This window comes from Notechis scutatus, chromosome 1, assembly GCF_049901735.1.
Source record: "Notechis scutatus isolate UNSWTSFEM ecotype Mainland chromosome 1, rNotScu1.2, whole genome shotgun sequence".
Classification (NCBI taxonomy): Eukaryota; Metazoa; Chordata; class Lepidosauria; order Squamata; family Elapidae; genus Notechis; species Notechis scutatus.
The window spans coordinates 214,636,367-214,661,782 of record NC_142009.1 but is presented as its reverse complement, the minus strand read 5'-3'; the positions used below and the strand labels follow the sequence as shown (position 1 = coordinate 214,661,782).

General features: G+C 40.0%; 1 protein-coding gene across 2 annotated transcripts in view; it reads right to left on the bottom strand.

Moving 5' to 3' along the window:
• Positions 1-20,384, bottom strand: part of ESYT3 (extended synaptotagmin 3) — a 48,081-nt gene extending 27,697 nt beyond the window's left edge. For both annotated transcript variants that reach the window (XR_015746558.1, XM_026665415.2), the window contains exons 1-4: positions 19,815-20,384; positions 11,911-11,952; positions 6,345-6,479; positions 5,168-5,244 (exon numbers count right to left, since the gene is read on the bottom strand). Coding sequence is in view for 1 of the 2 variants with exons in the window: in XM_026665415.2 (XP_026521200.2) it covers positions 5,168-5,244; positions 6,345-6,479; positions 11,911-11,952; positions 19,815-20,174 (614 nt within the window). In the remaining variant the exon portion in view is untranslated. The remainder of the gene's footprint in view (positions 1-5,167; positions 5,245-6,344; positions 6,480-11,910; positions 11,953-19,814) is intronic.
• Positions 20,385-25,416: the final 5,032 nt, after the last annotated feature.

Here is a 25,416-nt window from a genome sequence, read left to right as displayed (position 1 = left end):
CTCCAACAATACGGCCTCCCCCAATAGGAAGGCCCAGCATGATTTCTAGGCATGAGGTGAAATTAAGCCCCGCTCCCAAAATTTAGGCCTATTTAACCATGCGTTTCCCTGCCATTTCTCACATCGTTCGTTAGAACTACACGAGGTGAAGAGAAATGGGTGGGAAGGGCGGAGGTAGGTGGGGAGAAAACTTGCCTTTAGGAGTGCCCTGCAGGTAGCCTAGCCTAGAATACCCCGATAGCCAATAGAAGCTCCCTGAAGGCAGAGTCCCCAGCCGCTTCAGGGCGTGGCATGGCTGCCCGTGTCCCCTCCCCTTTAGGCAGTCTCTTTCGGGTGATGGAAGCTCCCCAAGTGCAGTCACCAGCCACTTTGATCAGCCGGTAGAAGCGGCCTTGGGGCGAGCGCACACACACACTCCCCTCACCACGAGGCCACTTCTATCGGCCGATCGAAGTGGCTGGTGACTGCACTTGGGGAGCTTCCATCGCCCGAAAGAGACTGCCTAAAGGGGAGGGGACATCACCTGAAAGAGACTGCCTAAAAGCGAGGGGACACGGGCAGCCATGCCACGCCCTGAAGTGGCTGGGGACTCTGCCTTCGGGGAGCTTTTGTCAGCTGATAGAAGCGGCCTCGCGGCGAGGGGAGTGTATGTGTGAGCTCGACCCGAGGCCGCTTCTACCGGCCAATCAAAGTGGCTGGTGACTGCACTTGGGGAGCTTCCATCACCCGAAAGAGACTGCCTAAAGGCAAGGGGACACGGGCAGCCACGCCACGCCCTGAAGCAGCTGGGGACTCTGCCTTCAGGGAGCTTTCATCGGCCGATAGAAGTGGCCTCGCGGCGAGGTACGTGCGTATGGGCCGCTCTAGGTGGGGAGGAAATTAAGTCACCCCCGAAAAGCTGGCCTAGCCGTTTTTTTTCGGGGGGTCAAAAAAAAATAAGGCCCGGCCTTATTTTGTGAGAAACATGGTATTTTTCTACTACATATAAATACCATAACGTTTATTCAGATTAAAGTATTTACATTGAAATAAGATTAACATTTCTTAATAATAGGGCTCCAATGAAATTCTGCAAACTATAACTCTTATTCCTGCTCCTTAGCCTCTCAATAAATTTTGCAGAGAATTTGTAACAGGAATAGCAGTTCACACCTAAAATACTTAAGAAAGGTCACTCACTGGTTAACCAAAGTTTCAAATCTTTAAACTGTTTGTAACATTAAGAATGAATGCACATAAGTTTATATTGATTACTTCAACTGATTGCAGTTAAACAGTAAGTGTTGATCAATACGATTCTGGCTGCTTGAAGGCAACACAACTAATTTGTTTGGACAGCAAGGTAGGTGGCATAATCAATCAATCAATCACCAGTATGTTGTTTCTTACAAATTCCATGTTACAAAAACCCCAATTGTAATGAGCTTTCATACACAACAGTTCTTCCCTTGTGGAGATAACAAGATAACTATCAAGTGTGAACTTTTAAATTTGTGTAATAGGAACATTTGGGAATCCAAAAACATAAATTGTAATAAATATAACACTATCTTACAGCCAGGCCCAAAAATCTCTTTTAGATTTTAATTTTTCCAATCGAATGGAATGTCCAATCGAATGATTCCAAATAGTTTGGCCAAAAACGTAGCTCAAATAAGCAGCTTCCTACCTCCAGTTCTTTGCCTGTTCCCTTCAAAAGTTTTGATCTAAGTACTGAGCTATTTCCAGTCACATCAGTTTTACTTTCAATCTTTGCTAGTAACGCACTGTCATGTCAAAATGAAATATGGAAAGCATTTGCAAAATAGAAGCTAAGTCAAGTTTAGTTGACCTCATGTCACAAAATCTTGGAACTGTTTAAAATAAATATACATTTCCTGTGTAATCCCTTCTGCTGTCTAAAGGTTTGACAGATGTCACGTTCTGCTTTCAAACTGTTTTTGCATTAACCTGATGATAGCTTGCTTATTCAACTCCTGTAGCCTTCTAGTGTGTAAAAAGCTCTACTTAAGTCTGTATTGTTATCTCTCTTAAGGAGAGACCATCTGGTGGGACCCAGAAGAAGGTCAAAAGCTTTCTCCATGGTGGCTCATTCATGAGGAGATTAGATTGGCTCTCACTTTGACATTCTTTCACAAGGCCCTGAAGTCCTGGGAAACCCAGAGTAGGATGGAACCCATCAAGTGTTACCACAGGTTATAGTTTTTCTTTGTTTTGTATATTGGGTTTTTATTTTTGTAAGCCATCCAGAGTCACTGAGAGTGAGTGGGTGGCCACACAAATTGTCTTAAGTAATTAAATAAATCTTTCCTCGGCCTTTGATTGGGTGGCTAAAAGTAGCCAGTAGCCAAAGAATGAGTAAGGTGGGGGAAAGGGATATTAAATTATATTTAATTAAGTTTAATGTTTTCATTAACAGTTAACACTTAATCCAAGAAAGGAGATTTCAAGAATTTTGAGTAACAGCAAGTATAAGAAAGTAGGCAAATATTATAATACAGGAATTCTAGATGAGGGGTCGCCAACCTTTTAGACTTCAGGGACCACCAAACCCATAATTTTAAATCCCGTGGACCAGAGACCCTGGGAAAATCCCCCCAAATATCTGCAGGAAAATTCCCAACCCCGTTTTCCTACCAATCGATCATTCTTTATTTGGGATCGCAGGATACCATCTCTAGCTCCATTCTCAGGGGGAGAGAGAGAGACAGAGACTTTTGGCTTCATGCAAGGAAAGCAGCAGAAGTCTTTCTTTCTCTCCCCCAAACTCCGCCAGAAATGAGTCTTTGTGAGATTTGTCGCACCGGCACAGCCTCTTGGAGCAGGATGCTTTGCAGGGTCCCAAAGACTCATTTCTGGCGGAGTTTGGGGGAGAGAAAGAAAGACTTTTGCTGCTTTCCTTGCATGCAACCAAAAGCAAAAGAAGAAAGAAGCAGAAAGAAGCAGCCCGGTGGCCAGGCCAGGCGCATGGAGCAAGTTCCCCCCTGCCCTTCCCCCCTCTCCTCACTACCTCGTGTTGTTCGCAGTGCAAGCAATGCAAGCCTTGTGTTTCTGCAGGCCATATGGGCAGCGCAGCCTTGGGTTACCACAAAGCCTGGATTAGTTGCTTTGGGGGTGACATTTCTCTGTGGACCACCAAAATTTTCTCATGGACCACCAGTGGTCCCCAGCCCACTGGTTGGCGACCTCTGTTCTAGATTGTACTCTACTTTCAACTGAGACATCTAATTTAAATCTTGGTAGCAAAACTTCCCACTTTTTCAATTCTTTTCCAAAGATGAGATATCTGTTATTTGTATGCGAAATAATTTTAATTGTTAACTATTAGTATTACTCTATGTATTTAAAAATTTTCTCTTTCCCATTAAAAAAATCACAATTTGGTGGCAACTTTGGTCAAGCCTACAGAAACCACACCCAAAAGCTTGGAGAAGTGCACCCCAGTACAAAAGAAAATATTTTCCCCTGTACTACCTGTTCTAGGAAAGGTTCTACAAAACAAATATGCATATTTCATAAGACTGCATGAAAAGTAAATTCCGCTGTGCTGAATGCCATTAAAGTTGCTCCTCCATCTTCAAGCAGTGAGAATTAGATCACATTACCGATGCAGAGAACAAGGACATATGGCATGTGGCCATATAATAACTTGTGGATCACCAAATGTAATGTGACTCAATGAGTTAATAACGCAAATATGTAGGCACTTTTCACAAATATTTGAACAAGGCAATATTTAGAGATTATGCAAACCAAATAAAAAGCCAGTTATAGGTGACAACACACTCAAGTATATAGTGTTGGTAGCTATAAATATTGCACTTGCCTGTTTAATAATCTAAACTATTTAAGATAAGCAAGTATTGCAATGCGATAAAGTACCATAAATAATGAAGAAACAACAACCTATAATGCTGCTCTAAGTGGATGTTGATGTTTGTCATGTCGCCCCCATATTTTCATATTAGCAACATGCACTTTATCTCCCTGACAGTCTAAAGGAACTAAAACAGCAATGAGTCAAGGAAGCAATGTGGACGGTGCATAAGAAGGTGGCTTGAAGATTTGAATAGCTCCACCTTTTTTCTCAGAAGTGGAGGAAGAACTCAGCACATACTCCCAATCAACGTGTCCTCCGGGATACCTAACTAGATGAGCTGGTTTTGAACCCTTCCCCCTTGACTAGGCATCTCTCTGTGAATCATGCAGGATTGTGGATTCCTGTCAAACAAGACAGGTCTATTTGCAATGGAAAACTACCTCCTCACTCAAACTCTTAAGTGGGAAAACACCCATATGACCTTTTCATAAAAGGAGACAGAAGAGAAATACTGTAGCTATCCAGTGCTAATCCAGCTTTCTCCTACAGCTAAATATATTACTTTCCTGAAGTATTTTAACAATGCATGTTATAAAGAGGAGGTTCAAAAGTATTCAGGCAATACTTAGCTAAACATGGCTTTATTGAGTTCAATGTTTTTATATATTCAAGGCACCCAAAGACATAAACATACAATATCAGAGATTCTTACATTCCGAAATGTTAAAGGGAAATGGGATTGTCCGCTACTATATTACTATTTACTAATAATTACATGCCCGATCCTTAATCTATTTCTAGACAGAACCCAATAAACTTTTCACATCAGAAGTACCAATTTTTGCTATGTTCATAGTGAATACCATACCTAAGATTTTTTTCAATGATTCTGTTTTTGTTTCAAGATATTCATGACATCTTGGTTTAATCAGATGCATATTCTCTGCTAAATATAGACTATGTTGAACAAACTGCAGGCATCCAATCAGGGTTTTTTCCTATAAATATAGCCTGCAATCATTATCCTTCCTGGATGGTGTCAATCTAAGTTTCTCCATTTGAAGCAAATGTTCATCTTTATTCATTTGTTTGCATGCTGGACATTTAGAGAAACACCAGTCTAAACTCATGTCATGATAAATATACCTTTGCAGGTTCATATACTCTGCATGAGGTCATGCATTAGTAGTCTCTATTACATTTTTATAGCATCATTTTAGGAAAAGCAAAGCAACGACTGTTAGCAACAAGATGCACAGAAAAATTCACTATTCACTGCTTATTAGTGAAGCCAATTGTGCCCTTTCCCAATGATAAACCATAGGAAACAATGCAGTTATATACTACCATATTTGCAAGTCCAGGATTACTTGTCTTCGATCAACTTCTTTGGTATAGGTTTTCACTCCGTTAATTTTAGGGCACTGAAAGCAAAGCATGCAGCAGTATTATTGATACAGCAATGAGAAATATATCAATAAGAAAGCCTCATTTATCTTAGCACAAATATAACAACCATACGTCAAGCTTGAACTATCATAATTTTTAAAAATCTGCAGAAAGATACAAAATAACGGGCAGGAGAGAAAGATTACAGAATATTTTCTAATCTGCTACCCTTCAGAAGTATTGCAACTATACCTGATATCATTTTCAGTCACCAGGGAGTTGAAAGATTGTTCCCCAATACTTCTGGGAGGTATCATTTGGGGGAAGGCTATACTGCAGCCATTAAGTTTGCATTTTAAAATTCGGCCAGCTAAAAATGTTAGCTGTTGAATCCAACAGAAGGGAGACATCCAAAATTTAAAAGCTTGCTAAGCAAACAGAAAATCAGATTCCAATTTAAGACTACTGAACAAAATTAAGACATTAATTGAATTGATAATGCAAAGCATTTTCTTTCAAAAGTATTGTGTGCATTTTTAAAATTCCCAACAAAGCAAGGGATCTTTGGTTTTTTATATTAATAAAATCAGGAACTAAGTGAATAATGATTGGAAAGAGCATTTTTTTTTACCATTGATAACCACTATAAATACAGACTATTTGACAATAATTACATATTCAGAACAGGGTGGGAGAAAACATCATAAGAATAGTTCAGAGAACTGCCTTCTATTAGGAGTTAGATTTTTAAGTTGGTGCATCTTTTTGCTATCTTTTTATACTAGCATCTTGTGGACCATCAAGTACAATCTGAAAGATTCTCAGAACAAATACTTATTTCGAATAAAATGGACAAAAGTTCACAATCCTTTTGCACAAACATCTACTCTTTGTTACCCTACCTACACTTTCAGTTGAGTAACTATCTTTCAGTTGAGTAACTTAAGGAATGGGTTTGAACAAGATCATTTTATTATAGCTATTATTAATAAAGTGAATGTCAGAAATCATTGTATCGCAAATAATCAGAAATTAATAAATAGATCCAGATCTATTTTAAGCCTACATGCACACAGAAAATACACTCATGAAAAACTCGTCTGGATGTGGCAGTCATTTTCAAACATCACCTTACCTTATCTCCAAGGTGGATTTTAGTAAATGTACATGTTTTCAGATGTACATTCTTTCCTCTGATTTTGGGTTCAAGGATTTCCTTAAATGTCTTTTCCATAATTGCTCCAAAATAGGGCCAGAATTGTTCAACAATCTAGTCATAAAAGAATAAAAGGCTAAAATCACCACTTGTATATTACTGTTGTTTACCATTTTATTTTGAAGATAGAATGCCAACTTTGTAAGTGTCTTTATGTTTCTAAAGTGATAGAACATACGCTCTTTTTAAAAATATAGTTTATTAATTTTTACAATTAAAACCAGTCACAATACATACACAAATAAGCAAAAGAAAGAAAAAGAAAGAAGAGAGGAGAGGAAGAGAGGGGAAGAATTTTGAGAAAAAGAAAGAAAAAGAAAGGGGGAAGAAAGAAAGAAAGAGGTTACAAGATAAAAAGTATTCTTATTTTAACAGTTTGCAAGATCTTCTTTTGTTTTCATAACCTTAACTTGTGTCATATAACCACACCTGTTTTTAACCTATATCGCTACCTCGTTATTATGGGTTGATACTTTTCTTTTATGCCTTATGATATATAATTTATCTTTGGTCAATCCAATTATACCAACAATTCCAGCAATCGTAGTATAGTGAAGTGTCTTTGTTTTTTAGTGCCAAAGTCAATTTATCCATTTCTGCGCATTTTGAGATTTTTTCAATAATCATTTCTTCTGATGGAATTTGATGTTGTTTCCAGTGTTGAGCGAAGGCTAATCTGGCCGCTGTTAAAATGTGTATTGTTATGTATTTGGCTGTTTTGGAAATTTGCTTATCAAAAATCCCTAGTAGGAAGGACTCTGGTTTGTATTCGATCTGCTCTTTGGTGATTTCTTCCAAGTTTTGATTTTCTTCCAATACTTTTGGGTTTCTGCACAAGACCACCACATATGGAAAAAGGTTCCTCCTCTTTTCCTACACTTCCAGCAATGCGGACTCATGTTGGGGTGCATCTTCGCTAACCTCGAAGGGGGAGATGCCATCTATAAAATATTTTATAAAGATTTTCCTTGTATGCTGCCGATTTGGTAATCTTATTGTTTCTGCCCCAAACTTTCTCCCATTCCGCTAATGTGATGCTGCGCCCTACGTTCTTACTCCAAGCAATCATATTTCCTTTTACAATTTCTTCTTCTAGTTCTGTTTCTAATAAGTAGTTATAAAATTTTGTTATTTTTTTTTATTTGATCCTAATAAAATTTTATCTAATTGTTGCAGTTTGTTATTAATTCGAATTCTTTTTTGTCTTGTTTGTATCTGCTTTGAATCTGAAGGTAAACCCATTGATCAATTTTATGTCCTTGCTCCTGAAGATCCGGCCTCAGTTTCAAATTTCCTTGTGGGTCTAATAAGTCTTTGTATTTAATAATTTTGGTAAGCTCCAGATTGTTTGGGTGAATCATTGCCTCCATTGTTGAAATCCATACTGGTACTTTTGTATAATGTTTTTCCTTATTTTCCTCCAAATTGTTAATAGTGCGTCTCTAATTAAATGTCTATGGAAATATTTTTGACTAGTTTTCCTACGTCCCATAGAAAAGCGTGCCACCCCTTTGTAAATCGTGGCCTTCTAGAAATAGTATTCTTTTATTGGTTAAATTCACCCAATCCTTCAACCAAACTAACGAGGTGGCCATATGGTATAACTCCCAGTTTGGAAATGCTAACCCTCCCCTGCTCTTCATATCCTGCATTGCTTTTACATTTATTCTGGGTTTTTCCCTTGCCAAATAAATTTCAGGGTTATTCTATTGAGTTCTTCAAAAACTTTTTATGTAATTTAATTGGGATCGTTTGGAATAGGTACAAGAATTTGGGGAGAATGTTCATTTTAATAGTAGCAATTCGGCCTAGTAGTGAGATTTGAAGTTTCCCCCACGTTTCCAAATCTTTCTTTACCTGGTGTATCAGTTTATCATAATTGTTTTCTTTAAGTGTCTTACAGTGTGGGTTAGCCAAATTCCTAAGTATTTCACTTTCTTTGTCACTTGTATATGCATTATTTCTTCTAGTTCTATTTTCTGTTTTTCTGTTAGGTTTTTGGTCATTAATTTGATTTTTTTTTGTTTATTTTAAGTCCAGCTACTGCTCCAAATTTCTCTAATTCACTCATCAATTTTGGTCCCCTGTCTTTTGGTTCTTCAATGAAGAAAATCATGTAGTCCGCAAATGCTTGCAATTTATATTCCTCTTTCTTAACTGTTAATCCCTTTATATCTGAATTCTGCCTAATTCGTGTTAATAATGTCTCTAATGCTAATATGAAGAGCAGGGGAGAGAGTGGACAACCCTGTCTCACTCCTTTTTCTATCTTTATTGGCGGGTGCATTCCCCATTCACTATTATATTAGCTTGTTGTGTATCATATAGTTGTTATAATATTGTTATAATATTTTCAAATTTGGTGCCCAAATTCAAATTATAAATTTTTTGAATTAAAAATTGCCAATTTAGATTGTCGAAAGCCTTCTCTGCGTCTAGGAACATAAGTGCTACTTGTTTCTCGGGGTGAGCTTCAGAAATTCTAGTACGTCTAATACTATTCTTAAATTGTTCTTTATTTGCCTAGTTGGGAGAAATCCGTTTTGGTCTACATGTATATACAAGCTTAAGATCCTTTTTAATCTGTTTGCTATAATAAGTGTGAATATTTTGTAATCAGTATTTAAAAGTGAAATTGGCCTGTAATTATTTATATATCTGGGATCTGTATCCTCCTTCGGGATCAGCGAGATCAACACCCCCCTCCATGAGTCCGGCATCCTGGCTGCCAGTAAAACGTCATTAAAGACTTCCACCATAAGTGGTCCGATTTGATCTGCTATTGCCTTGTACAGCTCCCCTGGGATCCTGTCTGGGCCGGGGTTTTATTATTTTTCTGGCTCTCTATTGCTGATTTCAATTCCGATTCAGTAATGCCTTTATTTAATAGTTCAGCCATTTCTTCCCCAATTGCCTTATCCTTTACTTCATCTAGATCAGGGGTGGGCAAACTACGGCCCGCGGGCCACATCCGGCCCGTTGGTCTGTCCAATGCGGCCCGCCCCTGAAAAAAAATCACTGCCATTGGTCTGTCCAATCCGGCCCACCCCTGAAAAAAAAATCGCTGGGTGTGGCATATTGCCCTGTGCCGCGTGGCCCCAAAGCTGCAAAACAGTGCGGAGCAATCTAGGGGAAGGAAAGAAAAGAAATTTGCAAAGGCCTCGGCTGGGAGTTCGAAATCACCTTGAGTGCGACCTCTCCGAAGGTGAGTCCCCGCCGATCCCCCTTTTTTTTCCGGGGCTTCCAGGCTTAAACTTTGCAAAGGCAAAGCTTGCAGGCTGGAGCGTCTTCCCGCCGAGGAGCAGGAAGGGTTCCACCCGGCGAGCGGGCGGGCTGCTTGAGCCACCTAAAGCTAGGCCGCTGCTGGTGGAGCCTTGCCCTGCCTTGGTGCCCGTTTCCCGGCTCGGCGGTCCTGCTCGGGCGGCACTTTAAAAGCCTGCTCCAGCACCCAAGCAACTTCCAGCAACTTCCGCTCGTTTTAACTCACGGGCGCTCGCGCCTTGCCCGAGCTGCGCGGCCTGCGAGTTAAAATGAAGCCGAAAGTTGCTGGGAAGTTGCTCGGTTTTCTGGGGCTTCCAGGGCTTTGCAAAGGCAAACTTTGCAGGCTGGAGCGTCTTCCCGCCGAGGAGCGGAAGGGTTCTGCCCGGCGGGCGGGCGAGCTGCTTGGAGCGGGCTGCTGTGCGGCTCGGGGGTGAGGCGCGAGCGCCCGCGAGTTAAAACGAAGCCGAAAGTTGCTGGGAAGTTGCTCGGATTTCCGGGGCTTCCAGGCTTAAACTTTGCTCGGGCGGCACTTTAAAAGCCTGCTCCCAGCACCCGAGCAACTTCCCAGCAACTTTCGGCTTCCTTTTAACTTGCGGGCGCTCGCGCCTGGCCCCGAGCTGCATGGCAGAGGAAGCCCGGCGGGCGGGCGGGCTGCTTGGAGGAGGCGATCCGGCGGTGCTCCGGCAGCAGCAACAGGCAGTTTTGCCCGGGCTCCGCTCAGGTGTCCGGCTGGGGCTGTCAGGAGTTGCTACCGCCGGCGCAGCTCCGTGCAGCTCCAGTCCCGCGTTGCCTTGGGAAGAAAAAGGCAAAACCAGGAGCCGCTGAGCCTGAGCCTCGGTGCCGCTGCTGCCGTTGCAAAGCACCGCCGTGGCTCTTCCTTTTTGCCTTTCCTTCCCGAGGCAACAACTCCTGACTCAGGGGGCCTCCGAGGGGAGGGGAAGGAGAAGAGGGGGGAAGGGTGGGGGTGATTCCCAAAAATCTTGTGCTGACCCGGCCCGTCTGTCAAATTTTAAAAGTCAATGCGGCCCCTGAGCCAAAAAGTTTGCCCATCCCTGATCTAGATAATTCCTTATAAAGATAGAAGAACATACATTCTTTAGATGAAATTGAGCAGATTAGATATTGTGGGATTTCTGAATTCAAATTGATAGTCTTGGCATATTACACACCAGAGTTAACAGTAGCTTGGGGGAAAAAGTGTGCATAATTGATGTGGCAATACCAGGGGATAGTAGAATAGAAGACAAAGAATTGGAGAAGACCACAAAGTATCAAGATATGAAAATAAAAGCTGCATGATTATGGGGATGATCTCAGTGATTATTGGCCTACTGGTACCATACCAAAAAATATTGAACAGCCCTTAGAAAATCTGCACATTTACAAAATTTCCATCTGTCAATTATAACACATATTAACACTGATATATCACAACAATCTAGATTCTTGGGAAGAATTGGATGTGTATGAAGGCCAACACCAGAAAAAGAACCAATAGCTATGATTTCACATTGTTGGGACAAGATTAGAAGATTCAGAAAAATTATTTTTAAAACACACATTTGACAATACTGCTTTAATTTAAGCTGTGAATTAGATTTCCTCATGATTTCCCAAAATACTGAATAATTTTCACTCCAAGCATGATCTCTCTCTTTCTCTCTATTCTATTCAATATTTCATTTTTCCTTCCGAATCTAATATGCAAATCTTACTACATGGACATGAGGGCATTTCATCCTATATGTCATACAAGATCAAAGTCTGGTGCTAATGACAACTCTTCCAGTTTCCTGGAAGTTTACTGCAGTTTGACTAACTAACATTGAAGATATTGTAGATTTGGGCCGGCAACAATTACAGGATAATTGTCAGTTTTATCAAGATCTGCCTAAGAGATTTCAGTGCTGAGCATACATTATAACATAAATGCTACAGCTAGTTGGTTTTGGTAACAAAGATTGCTACACAGTTTATTTTGGAGAGAACCCGGCAAAGGCATGTGGCAGTGTTTTTCCTTCAGCGGAAGAGAATTTTGATCAAACTTCAGGGCAAACCCTGAGCATGATACAAATGATACCCAACTTATCCCAGCCACTTAACTAGAGCAAACAAGCTTATTCACGGTTGATTCAACAGCCAAGTTACAAAGCAAACTTTGAAGCAGAAACATTTCAGCCTTACGTTAATCATATAAAAGCTCCTTTCATATCCAATGCCTTACCTTGTTCAGCCATTCTACCCGTTCAACATCTGGGAAGTGCACCTGGAAAGCAAGGCAAAGAAGAAACAGGTGAAAACCGATGGGACTCTGAGAATTAATACGCAAGATGCAAGTAAAGTAACAGGACTAACAAAGGACTATTATAAAGTCTGATATAGAGCATGATTCTGTAGCAATATCAAAAGTGTCCCCACAAAATATATTTCATTTTCAGATTTATATGGAAGATAAGATTAATTCAACTCAACGAAAGAGCTATAGTTTTGTAGTAGAGGGCAACATTTTATGTACAAGCAAGCTAATTTCTGTTTTTCTGTTTATTATCTTGATGTTGAGGGGGCTGCTTTTTATTTTATGGGAACTTGATTATTAGTTGCCCATAGCCTCCAGAAACAGGGAAAGGAAGGAAGGAAGGAAGGAAGGAAGGAAAGAAGGAAGGAAGGAAGGAAGGAAGGAAGGAAGGAAGGAAGGAAGGAAAGAAAGAAAGAAAGAAAGAAAGAAAGAAAGAAAGAAAGAAAGAAAGAAAGAAAGAAAGAAAGAAAGAAAGAAAGAAAGAAAGAAAGAAAGAAAGAAAGAGAAAGAAAGAAAAATTTAATTTGTGGTACTTCCAGTTAAAAGTCAATTAAGCAATACTTCTGAAAAACATTATTTTTGTTTTTCTGTCTGACAGCTTCTTCTTCTGAGAATAGTCAATTGGAGTAGGTCAACCAACTATTCAAGAATCACAATAAAGGCATCTACAGAAGCCTACAATTATACCTAACATGCAATCCAAGTTCTCACACATTTCAGGGTGGAGATCACTGAAATACTGGGATTTCTTTACCTTCAATTTTTGTCACTCACACTAATGTGAAATAAAGCGATTTATTTCACCTTGTTAGCCTTAGGCTAACTCTTCATAGTAAATCAGATTTATTTTACAGATAAAATTTGCTCACCTCCTCAGCTTATTAAAATTATGACCAACAATAAAGGCCTATTTTGTATTTATATCTTAAGATAATGCTGGTAAGTGGAATTGCTATTCCCTAAAGACTGTGAGCAAATATCTTAATTAAAAGGGCCATACATTCTTTTTTTTAAAAAAATAACCACTGTAGAATTAACTGGAAGTCTGATCTAAATTAAGATTAGAGGGTAATATTTTTGCTGTTAATTGTATTAAATATTACAATTAGCTAATTGTTATTTCAGCTTTCTAAGGGTCGCGTACCTCATTATTAAACAAACATATATAACTTTAAAAACAAAAAGGGTAAAATAACAACTTTTATAAATAAATAAAATATTTCTAAACATGATAACATTCCTACATGGCATGTACTTCTTAGTTGAGTGGATGATGATAATAGTATTCTGGCTTACAAGTACTCTCTAAATTAGAGAACCTAGTTAACATAGAATAGTCTGAGCATGCTCAGGATCAATTAGGCTTTGACTGTGCCTGTCACATACTAGCCCCAAAACTGACAAATTTTCCTGCTTTGTGTCCTTAACATTAAAAGGGAATGCTGTATATTGCACAGGTACAACTAAGGCTGATAACTGCCTTACTAAAAAGCATTTCGGAAAAATCTCGATTAATCAAAATTATGAAAATACAGAGGTCAATATTTATGAGTCCATTTGGTGACTTCGTTACTCTTCCTGCACGGAACAAAGGAAAAGGGAAGGAACAAAACAAAGTCAAATAAAAAGGTATGACAGAAATTAGCAACATTACATGCAACTATGTTTGTAATATATAATTAGATGAAACTTTGTGTTATGTATTAATGTAATAAGTGGGAATGATTATTCTACATAATTTGAGAGATATCAGATTGAGTGAACACTGTCCTGCTCACATTGCGATAAGCGGAATGTTTGGTTTTATTGTATTTGTATAAATGTTTAATAAAGTATTTTTATAATAATAATAAAAAAAGATCAGAGTCCCACTCTCACTGTCAACAATCATTTTGGAGGGAAAGACAAGCTGTGGTTTACTTGCATAGAAGAAGATATACTCAACCCAGAAAAAGTCACTTATGAGTAAACACGTGCACTCTCTATTAAGTATACTTCCATCTCATCAGGTAAACTAGACTAAGCAGGTAGGAAACAAACCAGCCCCTAATGGTAAAGTGATTCACACAAGATTGCTGCGTAAAGCAAAGCAAAAATGCAAAGTAAACAAAATGATGAGCCATGCCTGATTTACTGTACTCCTGGTATTTCTTACTCAGCCTCAGTGTTTCTCACGTGTAACAGAGGAGCAGAGCAACAGAAAAAAATTGACCCCCTAAGGCAGTTTTAAAGAGTGTTTGTTATAATTACCTCATATGAATCAATACAAATGTAGGCTTGATCTTGATCTCACCCATAGCTTTGTATGTCTCTACTACAGATGGACTAGCAGGATGAAGCCTACCCAGGCAGAATTGGACTATGCCACTCATGATCTTAGTTACTTCATAACACAAGCAAATACTTAAACACATTAAACAATCAAATACTAAAACACATTAAAAAAAACCTAGGTGTTTTTTTTATCATTCCAATGAACCAATGTGACTTGTCAAATTTTGTTGCTTTTTATTCCAAGGAAAAGGGTATTGTAGGTATTGTAAACATCAAAATCTTTTAAAATACTAGGTGAAAAGTTCATTAGTTGTTGGCAAGTCCAGCTCTAAATGGAACTCACTGAAACAATAGTTCTTTATTTACCCTACACTAAAATTCACACTAATGGTGTAACAGCTATTGTATTGTCTCTGTGTAATTGAGAGAGGTCAGGCTGAGGCATTTTGTTCTAAAAGTATTACATTCTCATAATAACGAATTCAACAGTTCATAATTAGCCATACTTTTCTCTTTACTACATAGCTTTCATGCAGAAGGAGAAGGAAAGCTGTACTTAACCTTTCACATTAAGCTGGCAGGAAAAAAAGATGTTTGAAATACATTAGTAATTGGATAGGCTGTTTTCTAAGAAGTGAAGTATTTGGATCAGTTAAGATTTACAAAGTCTAAGTGCCAAAATTACCATGTGCCCAGTGCTTGAGATTTAGGTAAACCCAGGATTCAACCAGAGGTGGTATTCAGCAGGTTCTGACCAGTTCTAGAGAACCGGTAGTGGAAATTTTGAGTAGTTCGGAGAACCGGCAAATACCACCTCTGACTGGCCCCGCCCCCATCTATTCTTTGCCTCCTGAGTCCCAGCTGATTGGTGGTTCTTCTTTTGTTGCCCTGCACAGGAGAACGGAGCTGGAAAGCAGGTTAGGGAAGTGCAGAGGGAATGGGGATTTTCCAGTATCCTCCCCTGCCATGCCCATCAAGCCACACCGTGTCTACCAAGCCATGCCCACAGAACTGGTAGTAAAAAAAATTTGAATCCCAATACTGGATCCAACTAATATTTGCTTATTATTACTCTTATCCTGTTTCTGTTTTTGAAAGAAATTAAGACTCCTTTGAAAAAAAAAGATTCCCAATTAGCTGGCCACCCAAAAACATATCAACCCATAACCATTTAATAGATTTGTCGGGTTTTTACAGCACAGTCCTTCATAATCTGCTCTATAATACCTCTAGAAAGAATTCCTTTGGAAGCCTTATTTCTTCATGGAACAGCTCTGGGTTCAAAGAGCTAAAGGAATGCTCTGTACGTATGGTCCATATGAGTTAAATCTGACACTCAAAACTTTTCAAAGCCATAGGGACCTGTGATAGGTTTCAGGAGGTCTTCAAAAACCTCCTCCAATTTGCACATCCAAACTGACCACTTTAGTAAATCCTGTACTGCAATAATGTGATATTTGTAAATAAGATGCAGCTGTTTCAGCAGGCAGTCAAAAGTTACCAGTGCAAAGGCACCCTGGGTTTATACACTGCACTAAGCTATATGATATCTTAATATGATTTCATAATATGATTTCTTTGGCTTTGCTTAGCATATTGAATGGGTGTAATCAAACTTGGTTTACTCAACAATCCACGATTGAATGAACTAGAGACAATTTTCTAAGTATGTTCTTATTTTACCCAATTCTGCATCCAGCCCTTTGTGATGAAGCAATACTCCCGAGAAACCTGTAACATTTCTGCTGACATTTAAGGAGTATGAAATACTTTTCTACGGAGCCTTTGATCAGCTGAACTATGGAATCTGTTCATTTATTTGGTGTACAGATAGGCCTTGACTTACGATCACAATTTTGCTCACAATGTTAGGAAGCGAGACAGTTAAGTGAGTTTTGCCTCACTTTACAAGCTTTCTTGCCATAGTTGTTAAGTGAATCATTGCAGTTGTTAAGTTAGTAACATGGTTGTTAAGCAAAACTGGCTCACCCATTGACTTTGCTTGTCAGAAGGACACAAAGGTAATCACATGACCCCAAGACAATGCAACCATCATCAATTTGAGTCAATTGCCAAAAGTCTGGATTTTGATCATGTGACCATGGGGATGCTGTAATGGCTGTAAGTATGAAAAACTGTCATAAGTCACTTTTTCAGTACCGCTGTAATTCTGAATGGTCACTAAACAAACTGTTGCTAAGTCAAGGACTACCTGTATATAGTGCCTTTCCACTGCAGGCTCAAAGCAACATCCATGGCACAAGACTCTGTAATGTATCCTCATTAGGACTGTGTGAACTAGGCTAGGGGATAAGGATTGGTCCAAAGCTACTTAATGAGTTTTCTCAGCTGAAAGTGGACTTGAAGTTGAATACCCCCAGTCCTACTATGGGATTTTAACCACAACAACATATGGCTCTGATGGGTGTTCTCGGTTTGTAGTCCTTGTTAAAACTCTGTGAAACAGAAACTACTGGCAGAGGGCGGCTTTACAAGTAATCAACCAGTTATCTTAATTTTAAAACATATTAAATATGCATTTAGTAAAGTTCAGCGTTAAAAACCAAACCACTTGGTTGAGTTTCTTATATATGATAGTCCTTGAACCATTTGGAATGCGTTCTACATCAACTAATTTTGCATCGATGTATCACAGCTTCTGTTTCCTCAAAACATATCTATCAACAGATTTTCTGTTCCAATAATTTACTTTATGCAGTTTAAAGAAAAATGTGTAGTTGCAATCAGCTATGGGGAAGCTTCAACCCATCAACTGTCTTTGTCTGGCAAATGAAGGCCCCCATGGGACGCCTTCTGGAAGCCTCTACCTCACGTTCTATCTCACCAGATGGTAGCCCTCCCTGAGGTCTTCTCACTGAAGCACAAAGGGGGTGAGTTCACTGGAGGGCTGAGGAGATGAGCTTCTGGGAATGCCCTAGCCTAGAATTTAAGACTTCTGCCTCTCCCAGGGTGCCATTACGGTTGGAAGCAGTTTAGGAGGCCTAAGCTTTTTGTTGACTATATTCTGGTTTTATCAGGTAGCAACATCTGACTGGCTTTGTCTGCGCCTGGAAATTAAATAGGGTGAGCTTGCTTTACACTGAGATAAGAGACCTCCAGCAAAGGCTGAATTGTGAGCACGACTGGGAAAAAGAAAAGCATATTGAAGAAAGTAGTGGCAAGCCACTTCCATACTATTGTTAACTGAACTGATGCTTCCAAGAAATCACCAGGAGTCGGGATTAAGTTAAAGAATACTTCATTGCTGGTTTTCTAGGCCAGAAAATAATTAAAGTTACTCAACATCACATATTCTATTCTCTCATTCGCCCACATCTTAATGAGATCTCACGATCAACACTTGTAAATATTAAGGAAAGAGACAAAGATGTTAATATTTATTGGAGATGGGGCATAGAGAGAAAAAGCACCCATGAGTATCTGCATGGACCCAAGTTCCCCATAATCCTAGCAATGCCACTGCAAGTCCTTGTCTTTCCCAGTGAATAACAATTTGCTGTCACAGCCAACATTTCAGGGAGGAAGTTGAGTTTCAACAGAATTGGAAGAAATCCTCAAAGGCAATGCAACTCCAAGGCTAGAAAAAGCTCCCCAGATTTGCTACTGACAATAAAATAAAAAGGTGTTCTATCTATCTCACTCTGGGGAAGTGATGTTGTTTTTGTCGGTAGATGATTTTGTGCTTGGAAAAAGAATATAAAAGCATTTTGAAAATGAGTCCTTAAAAAAATGTCAGAAATGGACCGTAAAACTTGCACCAACTATTTTAACTACAAAACAGAATGAACAGAATAAAAGTCACCAATCACAGTTAAAGTCTTGCAACAATAAGTGCTGAATGCTGGACATCTGTTTGGTTTTATAGGGGAAAGATTTGTAAAACTGTGCCTTTCCCATTCCAGATCCGTGGCCCCAAACGAATTCTCATGGAGCTACCCCCTAGAACAGAGGTCTCCAACCTTGGCAACTTTAAGGCTTGTGGACTTCAACTCCCAGAATTCTCCAGCCAGCTGGCTGGAGAATTCTGGGAATTGAAGTCCACAAGCCTTAAAGTTGCCAAGGTTGGAGACCTCTGCCCTAGAAGACAGCCTTCAATGGATGCTCTTGAATATTCAGTGTTCTACATTGGGTTCCAATCAATGTCCTGCAACACATTCTCCATGTTTTACTCTGAATCCTATTAAAAGTAGGCAACCTGCTATGACAGAGAAGAGCGAGTTAACCTATTCTCCAAAGCACCCCAGGGCAGGATGAGAAGTAACAGATGGAAACTAATCAAAGGGCTTAGAACTAAGGAGAAACTTCCTGACAGTTAGAACAATTAATCAGTGGAACAACCTGCCTTCAGAGGTTGTGGGTGCTGTAACATTGGGAGGTTTTTAAGAAGAGATTGGGTAGTCTTTTGTCTAAAATAGTATAAGGGTCTCCTGCTTGACCGGGGGCTTGGATGAGAAGACCTCCAGGGTCTCTTCCAACTCTGTTAACTTACTTCTGATGAGTAGGATCAGTGAGCAAGTAGCATACTTAAACCAGAGTTTTGATTCATGTTAGTTTGTCAGGTGTCCCCCTGAATTCTAAACCAGCAGTGGAGAATGGCAAGCTTCCCCCTTCCTCCTAAAAGAATAATGGTGGACAAGAACCATTGCACTGCCAGTCTCCCAGCTGAGGTGGCACATGGGCTTCTACTTAGTGGGAAGAGGTAAATTTTCCCTACTTTATGCAATTTAATACCAGGTACCACGGAACAGAGAGGGAGCAAAACTAAAGCCTCTGGACTGGAGATACCAGGTCCAGGGGCTCATTTGCAGAACAGGCTCCAGAAGAGCAAGCTCGTCTGTTCCCAGGTTGTTCCTTGGGGGAGGGAGGGAGGGAGAGAGAGAAAGAGAGAAAGAGAAGAGAGAAAGAGAGAGAGAGAGAGAGAAAGAGAGAGAGGGAAAGAAAGAAAGAAAGAAAGAAAGAAAGAAAGAAAGAAAGAAAGAAAGAGAGAGAGAGAGAGAGAGAGAAAGAAAGAAGAAAGAAAGAAAGAAAGAAAGAAAGAAAGAAAGAAAGAAAGAAAGAAAGAAAGAAAGAAAGAAAGAAAGAAAGAAAGAAAGAAAGAGAAGGAGGGAAGAAAGAAAGAAAGGAAGGAAGGAAGGAGGGAAAGAAAGAAAGAAAGAAAGAAAGAAAGAAAGAAAGAAAGAAAGAAAGACAGGAAGGAAGGAAGGAAGGAAGGAAGGAAGGAAGGAAGGAAGGAAGGAAGGGAAGGAAGAAAGGAAGGAAGGGAAGGAGGGAAGGAAAGAAAGGAAGGAAGGAGGAAAGAAAGAAAGAGAGAAAGAAAGGAAGGAAGAAAGAAAGAAAGGAAGGAAGGAAGGAAAGAAAGAAAGGAAGGAAGGAAGGAGGGAAAGAAAGAAAGAAAGGAAGGGAAGGAGGGAAGGAAAGGAGGGAAGGAAAGAAAGGAAGGAAGGAGGAAGGAAGGAAGGAAGGAAGGAAAGAAAGAAAGAAAGAAAGAAAGAAAGAAAGAAAGAAAGAAAGAAAGAAGTCTGTTTTGCGCTACTCACCCAGGCCGGGAGCTGCTGGAGGGCGATTCCTTGGCTGATGGCTTGCTTCTCATCCTCAGCCAGCCCGAAGGCTGCCAAGAGCCGGGATTGCTTCTGTCGCCGGTTCTTTCTCCACCACATCCAGAAGAACAAGCCGATCAGCACCCAGATGGTGCTGAGCCCCAGGTAGCCGGCCAGGTAGACCGGCGCAAGGCACAGCACCGCCCGGCCCGCGAAGGAACTCAGCTCGTGGAGCAACGGAGGCAGCGGCTTCGCTTCCCACCGCGAAAATTGTGCTTCTTCGCTCGGCTCCATCGGAGCGGCGCTCGGGGCAGCAGAGTCCGACTGCCCCGGGGCCGCAGTCGCAGCCGCCGGCTGCATGGCAGGTGGAGCCCGAACGGAACCACGAAGAACGACGCCGCGGCGGGCGGGCGGGCGGGCGAGCGGGCAGGTGCTCAGCACCTCAACGCAGCTCCCTCAAGCAGCCCGGGGCGCTCCAAGCGCTCGTCAAAAAGCATCCGCGGTGTTGCTGCTGTTGCTGCCCGTTGACTCTCATTGCCGCCCATTGACTCTCCTCCTCCTCCTCCTCCCTCAGCGACGCCCCGGGAAAGCAAAGCGAAGTCTCGCTCAGGTGTGCCGCTGATTTTCGGCCCCGCCTCCTCCTTCTCCCAGCGGCCAGGCCAGGCAGGTGGGAGAAGATGTCGGGTAGTTTCTCTTGGCTGCCCCCTAGCGGGCCTCGCGCAAACGGAAAAGAAAAGCCGCGCTAGGTTTGGCGCTATAGAGTTTCTCCGTCGTTCAGGCTCAATCAACCAATCAGAATAGAGCTGGTGGGACCTTTGAGGTCTTCTAGTCCAGCCGCCTGCTCAAGAAGGAGACCCTATACCAGGGGTCTCCAACCTTGGCAACTTTAAGACTTGTGGACTACAACTCCCAGAGTTCCTCAGCCAGCAAAGCTCTGGGAGTTGTAGTCCACAAGCCTTAAAGTTGCCAAGGTTGGAGACCCCTGCCCTATCCCACTTCAGAGGAATGACTGTCCAGTCTCTTCTTAAAACCTCCAGTGATGAAGCACCCATAACTTCTGATGGCAAGCTGTTAGACTCCTTAATTGTTCTCACGCCTTAATTCCAGGTTGCTTCGCTCCTTCATTAGTTTCCATCCATTGTTTCTTGTCCTGCCCTCTGGTGCTTTGGAAATTAAACTGACCTCCCTGTCTTTGTGGCAGCCTTTCAAATACTATCATGTCCCTCCAGTCCTTCTTTTCTCTAGACTAGCCAAACCCAAATCCTGCAACCGGTCTTAATATATTTTTTGTCTCCAGGCCTTTTAATCATCTTAGTTGCTCTTTGCACTTTTTCTAAACATCTTTTTTCTTTTTCTTTTTGTAATATGGTGACCAAAACTGAATGCAGTATTCCAGGTGTGGCCTTACTAAGGCTTTACAAAACAGTACTTAATACTTCACACGCTTTTGATTCAATATTTCTTTTTATGCAACCAAGGATTACATTAGCTTTTTTGGCTGCCGCTGCACACTGCTGCCTCATGTTTAAGTGATTGTCTATGAGGACTCCAAGGTTCCTTTCACAGTTACTGTTTCTGTTTCAGAGATGAAGGAGCTTCTTGGAGGAGAAGCAAAATGTCTTCAAAGAAAAACCAGAAAAAGCACTTTTGGGAACTAGATAAGTTTGCAAAGGCAGACAACAGTTGTTTTCACAACTCCATTGTGCTTCCTGATGGTGCTATGAAGCCTGTTAATAACCTGGAGCAGTTTAGTGGAGTCCTTGGTGCTTTCTGAGGTTGGTTGCTTACAGATTTTTCTTACCTTGTTTGTTAAATGTATTTGCTGCCTATCTCACGTGGGACTACTCCAGTGCATTGAAGATTTTATATAGTTGGGTAATAAAACATCTACAAGCAAGCAACCAAGTTCAGAGAGTACCAAGGACTCCACAGTTCAATCCTGAGCTGAAAATATTCTCTTATATTGGAATAGTAGTTTACCTCACTTCAAAATATCCATGAACCTCCAAGTTGCCTTTCCACCAAGTCTTGTCCTGGGTCAGCAAATATGTGGAACATTTTCTGTGGGACACAAAATTATTCCAAAGGGCCTTTCCCAACTATTTTATTTTTTTATATATATAAAGTTTTTATTTTTTACAACATACAAACAAGACATAAAAACATAAAACCACCTTTCAGTTATATACATACAGTGTGTCAGTTGGTTACAATCTTTTGTGCTATCCTTTTTTTGTCATTACTCACAAGTTGTATAAATTATCACCTTATCAATCTAACATGTGCTTATGTATTATCAATCATTTATCATTCATTTGACTAAACTATTTTTCCATCATTCTATGCGAGATATTCTAAATTTAATTATAATTTAATGGGCCTTTCCCAACTATTGAGCCTTTAAGGCTTCCAGATCTTTCTAGGTAGGTTCTCCTCTTCCTGGATCAATCCCAAGCCTGCAGCCACAACATTCTAAGATCGTTTTATTATTGACTATATGCATGCATTATAAATTCCTGCAACAACATGTAACATATTTACACAAAACACTAAGCCAAAACACAATTGGTTTGGTTGTAGCTTAGTATGCTGCCTGAAACTCAGGTACAAGATTTAAGTAAGTGATGAAACGCTCTTAATGACCTTGGGTCACTTTTTCTTTTTTGCACAGCAAAATCTTCACATAGTTAAAGTGAAAGTAAAGGTAGTTGCTAGTTAAATACAACAAAGGTAAAATCTCCTTCAAGCTAAATTTAATTCTTGTTGATCTTATGAACCTATCTATGGAATGTTTTATGGCCCTCAATCTGTCTTAAACCCTGGGAACTTTTTGACAAAGTCTTCTGTTCCAAGTACTAATGGGGTACAACCCCATTTACTTTCCAGGAAGAATCTGATGTTTCTGGATTATAATCTTAATAAACATTAATTTCACTTAAATTTCTTCATCCTAATTTTCTTGATTTCTATGACACACTGAACCATAGTATAATCATACAAACTAGGCTTGTATTATTTATTAGGCTAATGTGGGTGGCTGGTTGTGGTTCAGTATATCATACAAATGCAGCTGTAATATTATGAACCACAGAGGAGTGGAAAAGAGCAAAGAAGTGGAAAAGAGCAATTTCTTTAATTGTTCTTAGAAGTTTGATGTTCAGGTAAAGATTCCCTTAATATAAAGTTCAATTTTGTGACCCCATGGACACATGTATGTAATATTTTTGGCCAAAATATGAATGTGATTTGTCATAGTTTTGTTCTGGGATTATTATTATTTTATTTCTTTGGGTTTCGAGTCTAAGGTTCTGCCCAGGATTTTCTGAAAGTGTTCCATTCAAGAAGGAACTAGATTTCACCTTCTTTAGTTTTTGTAGATTAGCCAAATCTACAAATAATGGAGTAGTGATAAATATTTTTGTGGATAATTCAGACTTGATATGGATTTAGAGAATTAATTTCATTTTTGCTTTAACATACAACTGTAGATTGAATTCTACAGAGGAAAGACGATAACTACATTGCAAGAGAACTACCTTTTATAGACTTCCATGTTATTCTATAGAATTTTACAATAACATGGCTGTTGGCTCCCTTATGCGGGGAGGAATTGGAGAACTTTTATTTGGAACAATATGCTAGGTTAAAAAAAAAAAATCTTATGTATTTTATTACTTTGCTCCTAATGCCATCTGGTGCTTAGGTGAAAAAATGCAAGGAAAGATAGACTAACAGTCATTATTTTATGTAGTCAGCTCATAGACTATAGGGTGCATTAACCTAAAATATATTTCAAATATTAGAAGTTAAATTATGGGCGCTACTTCTTATTTACTATTTCTGCAGCAATAAATGTGTGCTAGATACCATAAAAGAAAAGGTACACTTGAATTATTTACTCAACCAGTTCAGCAAACTGACAAAACTGGAATATCTGCATTTTATTGTGGTAGATCATTCCATGCATATAATAACTAGGAACATTTCGATATTTTAATGATGCTATAGGGCAAATGGCTTTTGGATTAACTTGTGTTTATACCTTTCTAAAAAGAGCTAGCATATATACAGTATGTACATACCTATCATACTTTCCCCTTTTGTGGTAGATAGTTATTCAGAATCCAGGGGGGAAAAAGAAATAGGAAAGACTAATTCTTATACCATTCTATGTACTGCCTTTTGCTCTTTAACCCTCTTCCTTTTCACCTTTGTAAAGCTATCATCAACTCCATTCACCCTTGACTTTCCCAGTCTTTCCTTTCCACTCCACTATCGTCATCTGCAGAGAGAGTCAATTCAAGCAAGGTGGCAGTCATGCATTTAATCAAAGTTCACCTCTTTTGTATATGTGTACAATATTGGTGCATATGCAAAAGGGACAAGATGTTAGTTGCAACAGGTAACCTCCATCTTGCATATCATTTTTGCACCCCACCCCCCAGGATGCAGTGTTGCTTTCAACCCTTTCACTCTTCATGTCTTTGTTTTTGTAGTACAATCCTCTCTGTATGACCAAACCACCTTAAATGTCTTGCATTGGTCACACATGTTGGTATTCCATTCACACATTTGTTCATTTCCAACTTCATCTCTTGTTTTAGCACATGTACTTCTTAATCAGCCAACCAATTCTTAGTGCATTCAGTTATGTTTTCCATATGCCACTTTAGATGAGGTTGAAGATACTGTTATAATCATCTACCAGAGGCGGTATTCAGCAGGTTCTGACCAGTTCTGGAGAACCGGTAGCAGAAATTTTGAGTAGTTCAGAGGGCCGGCAAATACCACCTTTGACTGGCCCTGCCCCCATCTATTCTTTGACTCCCAAATCCAAGCTGATTGGCTGGGTCTTCTTTTGTTGCCCTGCACAGGAGAACGGAGCTGGAAAGCAGGTTAGTGGGGAATGGAGAGTTTACAGTATCCTTCCTCTGCCACCACCAAGCCATGCCCACCAAGCTACTCCCACACAAATTGTAGTAAATATTTTTGAATCCTACCACTGTCTTCTACCCATGCTCGGAGGCTGTTGAGATTTAGGTGGTATGAAACAGACTACTGCTGAACTCAAGAGAAGTGGATTGTTGTTGTTTGTTCACTGAGGTTCTGCATCAGCCACAGTGTAGTTCTTGCAGGAAAGGCATAACACCAGAAGAATCAAGTCTAGGATTTGGGCATAGTTCTGGATTGGATTATGGTGCTGGATGGACAATTGAAGGCTGATATAAGGAAGTTTTCCACTGGAATCAACTGGTCTGATTTGGGATTCCAGCAGAAAGCACAAGAGGCTCCTCGCTTTTATAAGGTGAAGGAGGATGAGCTTCAGAGAAGCTAATTTTTGTTTATAGTGGCACCTGGATTGGAAGGGCTGCTTGTTAAAAATCAGATTTGCCCATCTTGCTCACTGCAAGCTGTTGAAAACAGAGATCATCTGGATAGTATTTGGAAAGTAACATGATGCTGTCTGTGCTGTTAGAATGTTATTGTCGCTACATGGCTTATTTTAAGGTTTTTAATTAAATACACTTTTGCTGTGAACATTTTAATTTTTATGCATACCATCTGTTATTGTTAACCAGCAGGAATCCTTGCAGATTATAAA